Source organism: Scomber japonicus, chromosome 15 (genome assembly GCF_027409825.1).
Source record: "Scomber japonicus isolate fScoJap1 chromosome 15, fScoJap1.pri, whole genome shotgun sequence".
Taxonomy (NCBI): domain Eukaryota; kingdom Metazoa; phylum Chordata; class Actinopteri; order Scombriformes; family Scombridae; genus Scomber; species Scomber japonicus.
The window spans coordinates 1,588,467-1,596,806 of NC_070592.1; the positions used below are offsets into that span (position 1 = coordinate 1,588,467).

The 8,340-nt window shown below is 41.3% G+C and overlaps 1 protein-coding gene across 1 annotated transcript; it reads left to right on the forward strand.

Moving 5' to 3' along the window:
* The first annotated feature begins 5,217 nt into the window (after positions 1 to 5,217).
* Positions 5,218 to 8,340, forward strand: LOC128374541 (uncharacterized). Its single transcript, XM_053334812.1, has 4 exons — positions 5,218 to 5,446; positions 6,482 to 6,529; positions 7,570 to 8,069; positions 8,239 to 8,340. The coding sequence occupies exons 1-4, from the start codon at positions 5,254 to 5,256 to the stop codon at positions 8,338 to 8,340; spliced, it is 843 nt and encodes a 280-aa protein (XP_053190787.1). The 5' UTR covers positions 5,218 to 5,253.

The window sequence follows — 8,340 nt, forward strand, 5'->3', positions numbered from 1 at the left end:
CACCAAGTCTGTACTGATGCTCCACCCACCACCTAGCTACTAATCACTAAGTCAGTACTGATGCTCCACCCACCACCTAGCTACTAATCACCAAGTCAGTACTGATGCTCCACCCACCACCTAGCTAACAATCACCAAGTCAGTACTGATGCTCCACCCACCACCTAGCTACCAATCACCAAGTCAGTACTGATGCTCCACCCACCACCTAGCTACCACCTAGCTACCACTCACCAAGTCAGTACTGATGCTCCACCCACCACCTAGCTACCAATCACCAAGTCAGTACTGATGCTCCACCCACCACCTAGCTACCAATCACCAAGTCAGTACTGATGCTCCACCCACCACCTAGCTACCAATCACCAAGTCAGTAGTGTTTCAGAAGCCAGGTTGCCAGGTGCCACTGAGCTGCAGCTAGGAACACTGCAGATAATGTCTGATGTCTGTTACAAAACCAAAACTCCTCGTTATGACTCTCAAATACGTCAGTAGGAAGGAAGGAAGGAAAGGAGTAGGGAGGAAGGAAGGAAGGGAAGGAAAGGAGTAAGGATGAAAAGAGGAAGGAATTTAGGAAGAAAAGGTGGGGGGAGGGAGGAAAGGAAGGAAGGAAAGGAGTAGGGAGGGAGGAAGGAAGGAAGGAAAGGAGGAAGGACAATTTGAGAAACAAAACCAGGGTATGTATAGGAGATGCCTTTGCAGGATCACGTCCAACAACTGGCAACCCGCGTGAACGTCAACAGCTCTCTCCAGTGTTTCGGCGTGGTCCGCAGTACCATTTCTAAACGCTTGGTGTCAGAGTTACATACTTCAACTTTAACTGTTTTATTGTCATATAGTTAATCTTCATTAAACTACTGAGGTTTTGTTACATTCTGGGTTTGAAGCTTGAAGGTTTTTATTCATTATGAAATCTTTACATTTGACTCTTAAATGTGAACTTTATTTAAAAATTCTCTTTTTGCAGAAATAACAGTGGAGGAGGGGAAGTTGGTCTCTCTGTCTTGTCCTCTCTCTGTGAAGGGTAAAGTGACGTGGAGCAGAGAGATTAATGGAAGCAAAGTTGATATATTTGCAGTTGATGGAAACACAGACAGAAGATTCAATGATCCTCAGAGACGATATTCTGCATCAGCAGATAAGTCGCTGCACATTAAAAACCTGTCTGTCTCAGACTCTGGAACATATTACTGTAATAATGAACCAGCTGCTGAACTGACGGTGATCCCATCAGGTAACATCAGACTCTGATTGTAAAGATCAAATCTCTTCATTTATTTATAGCTTCATATTTATTCTCATCCAAATCCTCAGAAAGAAATTAAATACATGCACGTAAGGAAATATATTACTATTGTTTCAGCCTTTAAAACAACATCACCGTCTGCAACAAGCAAGTCAAGAAAGATGAAGATATGTTTTCAGAGTTTGAGGAAAAGAAATTAAAAATAAAATTCTGAATGTTTCTTGTCTTCCAGCCTCGGCTCACTTGTGGCAAATTCCTGTTCGTGTGGTGATCGTAACGCTTTATTTAATCATCATGATCAGCATCACCGTGACTACCTGGACAAGAGGTGAATGACCTGAAAGATCTTAATCTGAAAAACTAGTTAGATGATATTTTAAACTCAGGAAATCTATTCATATTTTATGTAAAATAAAAAAATGTAGATTTGTAAAAACAGACAAATAATTGATTGATGTCATTTTAATTCATTATGTTGCTTTAGCGCCACTTATTGGTGAAATGTGGTCAAATGAACCAGGAAGGTTTAATGTTTATGTGAACATGTCGTCTAAATGTGGATTTAGGATTAATAGCAGCACTTATTCAAATGATAGAAAATAATCATAACGTTTTTTAAGACTCTTCCAAATAAAAATTCATCGTTGATTAAAGTTGATCAAAGTGATCAGTGAATGTCTGTCTGGGTGTAAATGTGCTGCTCTATTAATAAATCAGTTTTAACCATGAAAAGTGTCTCCACTGTTCAAGAATCATGACCTAAAATATAAAGTGTCTCAGAAAGGCCACTAGATGGCGACATTGCTCCTTGTCCCAAAGCCCAACTTTCTATCGGACATCTTTAAAATCAAAGTGTCCTTTGAGATATTATAACAGACACAAAGCTGGAAGACATGAACCACCATGCCATGTTCCTCATCACTGTAACATTAACATTAACATAATGCTCTTTTAAATGTGAGACGCTGACTGATGAAGATGCAACACGAGTGAACTGAAAATATGTTTAATCATCTTTATGTTGATCTTCTCTCTGTTGCAGCTCGACAGATACAGAAACGACACACAGCAGAAACAGAAACTCATCTCTGATCCTCCATCACACAGAAACAAGAGCCGTAAAACCGACCGGTCAACAGTTTATCCACATCCGGTCTGACAGGAAACAGTCATTCTTCCACCTCTAACCCTGACTGCTACGACTATTAAAACTTCATTTACAGATTTATTACAAATATTAATACTATTACTACCAATTTAAGCTTCATGTGGCAGAAATGGAGGGCGGGGGGAATCAACTAATTAATTGGAAGAATGAAATTTGACTACTGTACAACTACCCCACCTGGGGGAGTTTCGCCCGCGGGAAAATAGTCTAAGGACGCAGGTCCGAATACACCCAGACACAGATAGTGATTTGAGTATAAAAATAGATATTTATACCGCAGACCATCAGCACAGCCTCCCCGACAGAGAGGAGGGAGAGCAGCAGCCACAGTTTAACACTGCTGAGACCAAGAAAAGTGAATATTAGCGTCCAGCCAGCGAGCAGAGTTACAGCTGCCGATAAGTTGATTGAACAGACCTGAGGAGAGAGGACCAACACAGCCAGCAGCCAGCAGAGCGACACCGACTCCAGAGAGAGTGAGGGGATCCGGCAAACATCGACCACACGGTTCAGACTGGACGCCAGCCCCGAGGGAGACTAAGGAGCCAAACGGAGCACAGATCACCTGTGCAGGTAAAGTACCGGCGGCTCCGCCCCTCAATCAGCGCAGCGGAGCCGCACCTGATGTGGATCAGACCGGAAAGGAAAGGGGGAGGGATGGGAAGCGAGCCATCCTGCCACCATCTACAGATTTATTACAGATATTATTGATGATAAACTGATCAACCAGGAAACAATGTAAAGAATAATATAAATCCTTAAGGTTGCATCAAAGTTGAGAAACTTGTTTGAACCATGAGAGTTTCTACAAAACAATTGAGTGAGTTGTTACACTGGAACCACTTAAATCAGCTGATGATGTAACTGTAAATATCTAATAGTGGGGGGCAGTGGGGGGGGGGGGGGTTATCTGGTACAACAGTAGATTAGATTGACAGAGGTTCTCTGTTCCTTCAGTTTCATCTATAAAGTATGGTGTGTCTCAGAGGTCTTATTTTTCTTACATGCTTCCCATCGGACATATTATTCAGATACAAGGTGTTTCTTCCCATTTCCTGCTGGTGATACATTGGCTGTGTCTCAAATGGAGCACTTACGTGAGTGCACCAGAATGTAGTGCGTAGTGCGCACTGAGCACTTACCTCTGTAATGCACACTGTCGTGGGTAAGTATTGTCTGAAATGGAGCACTGGCGTTTTGCACTTAGCGGAAGTGACGGGCTTGCATGTCGCTGCTGGCCGCCATTATTGAAATCAGAAAACTGGGCAAAAAGTCCCTCCCCTTCCGCTACGTAGGCAAAATGGCGTCCGTTTAGTGTGAGTAGTGTCCATCATCTCACACTGGATTTTTTGTCCGTTATAAGTGCACCATCCGGGTACTTTCAGAGCACTGAGTTTTCGCTTGTTCTTCAGTGTGAACGCACTATGCCCTAAAACATAGTGCTTGAAGTGTGCAAGTGCGCCATTTGAGACACAGCCACAGATGTACCTTCCTTTAGACTCTGGTATGCTGAGTGCACTAAATGAATGTCTTTATGATGTCAAAGACTGGATGTCAAACAGATTTTTCAGTTCAATTCTGCCATCTGCTGGTTTCCTAGTGGAACACATCAAACCTGTTCCTACTGATTACATTTATACATGTTTCTTTTTGTTTTTTTTACATTGAAATGCTTTTTACTCAAATTGTTTTTATTTGTGCTCTTTTATAATGCAGTTATTTTATATTGTGTGTATTTTGCTGCCTTTTAAACCACTTTGTAACTTGGATTGTGAAAATATCTCTTAAATAAAATTATGTGAAAACAGGAAATCATTGAAACAGAAGTGTGTTCACATGCTTTGACATTTTAAATAGATGAAACCATTTAAAATATATATATAGTTTTTATCCTGTGTGATAGAATATACTTTTATAATGTGAAGATAAACATCAGTCTCCAGCTTTCTATCTATTTACTCCCTCCTGCATTCAGCATCAGATCTCTCTCAGTGTTCATGTTGTTGTCAGTTGCTTTTCTACGCTCTGTAACTTTTGCATAATTGTGTTATATTTCCTCCTTCTCGTGGCCTTTTACTTCGATGACATCACCACGTTTCCTGGATCAGGGTGAAGCGTAGCTACATCTTCACGCTGATATTTCACCATGTAAAACTGTTTCATGAGGTCAGGTTTGATCATCAAAATCAAAAGTAATTCATGCCGCATCCATTTTTCAGTTCAAGCTGTGGTCGACAGCAAAGGTTACAAACTTTGGTCAGAATGAAACACATCTGAATGTTTCTCTGCAGAGATTTCACACAAACCACAAACCACCTGATGGAAGTGAAAGCTGTTCTTCTGTTTCTGTAATACTGTGAACACACCACCAGATGATACTGCAGATGAATTCATGACAATCTGCAGCATCAATAATGTTCTGAGAAATAGAAAACATCCAAAACCACCACCTGCACCACCCAGAGGTTTATCATGCAGGAAGCAGTTTGTTGCACCTCTGCAGAGATTTCACACAAACCACAAACCACCTGATGGAAGTGAAAGCTGTTCTTCTGTTTCTGTAATACTGTGAACAAATCATCAGTGTGGGAAGAAAGAAAGGGAGGAAGGACAGACATCATTATCATTGTGTTTATTACTAGAAGTAGGTTAGAGGTTGTTTAATTGGACTGCAGACTCACTTTATTCCAGTAGGTGGCGGTAATGATTCCTAAGGCATAAGTCATGAACTCAGGAAGCAGATTCAACAGGGAAGCATTTAAACGGTCTGTTTTACTAGCTATTAAAGTTAACATAGCCTGCTAGTAACGAGCAGGGTTGGGGTTAGGCGGAGAGAAACATGTCTAAAGTCCAAATGCTGAGAGCGTCGGTGAATCAGAGACTAACTGCGGCTGCTGAAGAGATATTTGTGCTGTTTGAAAGAACGATAGCAGAGTACGAGGAGGAACTTTCTCGATCTAAAGAGGAGAACAAGCGACAACGCAAACTACTGGACGCTGTTTTCAAGCCTCAACTTCAACTACACAGAGCAGGTTTGTTCATGACGCAATTATTATAATATTATATAATAATAAACACGGCAGCAAATACCTTACTGCAGTATTACAGTAAAAGTACTGCAGTATTATAGTGATGTAGTATGTAGTATTACAGTAAAAGTACTGCAGTATTATAGTGATGTAGTATGCAGTATTACAGTAAAAGTACTGCAGTATTATAGTGATGTAGTATGCAGTATTACAGTAAAAGTACTGCAGTATTATGAGTGATGTAGTATGCAGTATTACAGTAAAAGTACTGCAGTATTATAGTGATGTAGTATGCAGTATTACAGTAAAAGTACTGCAGTATTATAGTGATGTAGTATGCAGTATTACAGTAAAAGTACTGCAGTATTATAGTGATGTAGTATGTAGTATTACAGTAAAAGTACTGCAGTATTATAGTGATGTAGTATGCAGTATTACAGTAAAAGTACTGCAGTATTATAGTGATGTAGTATGCAGTATTACAGTAAAAGTACTGCAGTATTATAGTGATGTAGTATGCAGTATTACAGTAAAAGTACTGCAGTATTATGAGTGATGACTTGTTATGTGTGAGACATCAGTTCATGCGTCTCTGACCAGTCTGAGCTCGTCAGAGATCCTGACTACACTCTGCTTTTTGTAAGATGTGAAAAGACAAAAAGGTCCTATCACTTTAATAATGTGTTTTGGAGCTAATTGTGGCAGTTGTGGAGCAGTATATACACTTTTGTAACTAAAAATATATATAATACATTTTGGAAGGTTTCAGAAGTATGAACATGAACTGTTAATTTAGAAAAACCTGATTAAATACAAACATGTTTTAGGCGGTGATTGATTTCCTAACATCTGGATTTGATCCTTAAACAGCAGTGGATCCCAGACTCACCCAGGTGGACCTGGGTCCTGGGTCAGGACCCTCCACAGCCGACCTCAGTCAGACCTTTGGTTAAAACCAGTCTGTTAAATAAGAGTGAAGCTGCTGTAGATTCACTTTGTGTTTGTGTATTAATGTTTGATTTGTCTTGTTTCCTGCAGGCGTCCAGCAGCCGTGTGAGAGTAAAGAGGTTCCTCCTGAGTCTCACAGTGAGTCTTATTATTATCTGTTCAGAAGATTTCTCCTTTTATTTTTTGATGTAGTGGTGATTGCTTAGTTAGATCCAGTAGGGGGCGGTAAAGGTAGTGATCTGGTTCTTAACTGTGTGTTAATGTTCAAAGAAAAGCGAACAGAATAGTTTTATTTGCCGTATCGGTTGGAACATAAATGAGCTCCATGCAGGGAAGGAAGGAAGGAAGGAAGGAAGGACACGTTACAGCTGATGTTCAGAATGTTTCCTGCTAGGATACGATGTAGTAAAACTATCCACTAAACAAAATGCATCAGGCAAACATTGACTTCTATCTTCCTCTAAACCAGGGGTGTCAAACATGCGGCTTGTGGGCCAGAACCGGCCCGCCGAGGGGTGCAATCCGGCCCACTTTCCTTCCTGTGTTCTTTTCCTACCTTCCATCTGTCCTTCCTTCCTTCCTTCCTTCCTTCCTTTCTTTCATCTGTCTTTCCTTCCTTCCTTCCTTCATTCTGTCCTTCCTACCTTTCTTCCTTGGGTCCTTCCTTCCTTTCTTTCTTCCTTGGGTCCTTCCTTTTGCCTGCCTTTCCTTCCTTCCCTCCCTTTGTTCCATCTACTTTCCTTGCTTCCTTCCTTCCATCTGTCTTTCCTACCTTTCTTCCCTCCTTCCTTTTGCCTGTCTTTCCTTTCTTCCCTTCTTATTTCCTTCCTTTCTTCCTTCCTTCTTTCCTTCCATCTTTTTAATAATCCGGCCCACATCAGATCAAATTGGTCTGTATGTGGCCCTTGAATGAAAATGAGTTTGACACCTCTGCTTTAAAGGAACTCAAAATGACTATACGTAAGATGTAAGATGATTAGCCTGCATAATAAACAGGTTCTGACCATGTTTAAGTCTACGGACCAGCAATGCCATGTGTGCTGAATCTGATCTGATCACCCCATCTGTGGCACCACCTGAGTGTCCAAGAGAGTAACCTGTGTGTGTTTCCAAATCAGTGTGTAATCTCACTGAAAACAAGCCTAAAGTTAAATGAATGTCTGATTTGTTTACTGCAGATGTCCAGCAGCCATGTAAGAATAGAGAAGAGGTTCCAGGCTCCAGTCTGAACCAGCAGGACCCAGATCCTCCACCCATGAAAGAGGAACAGGAGGAAGTCTGGACCAGTCAGGAGGGAGAGCAGCTTCAAGGACTGGAGGAGGATGATACCACCAAGTTCACATGCACTCACTTCTCTGTGAAGAGTGAAGATGACAAAGAGAAACCTCAGTCCTCACATCTTCATCAAACACTAACTGAGCAGATGGAAACAGAAGCTGATGGAGAGGACTGTGGAGGACCAGAACCAGACAGGAACTCACATCCAGATACACATTTACTACCTGATACTGATGACTTCTCTTTAGAGTCTCATGATGCTGACGTCAGTGATGGTGATTCGACAGAGACCAGAGAACTTCAGTCAGATTTAAACTCTCTGGAAAATACAGAAGTCCTCGTTAGTGACATGAAGAGTAATACTGGTTCTGTCATCTGCTCTCAGTGTGATGCAACATTCGCCAGTAAAGAAACTTTTCAGATACATTTGACATTAGGTCATTGTTCAGGATTGAACCTCTTTAGTTGCCACTTATGTGATCAAACATTTTCACATAGGATTTATCTGAAAAGCCACATGAGCGTCCACAAAGGGGTGAAACGATTAATTTGCTGTGTTTGTAAAGAAGGGTTTGCCTGGCGTTCACAACTCAAGAGACACAAGTGTGTTGGTGAAACCCCCAAGCCGGTTGGTGGAGGATCAGAAGCAGCCGGGAGCTCAGTCCGTGTAA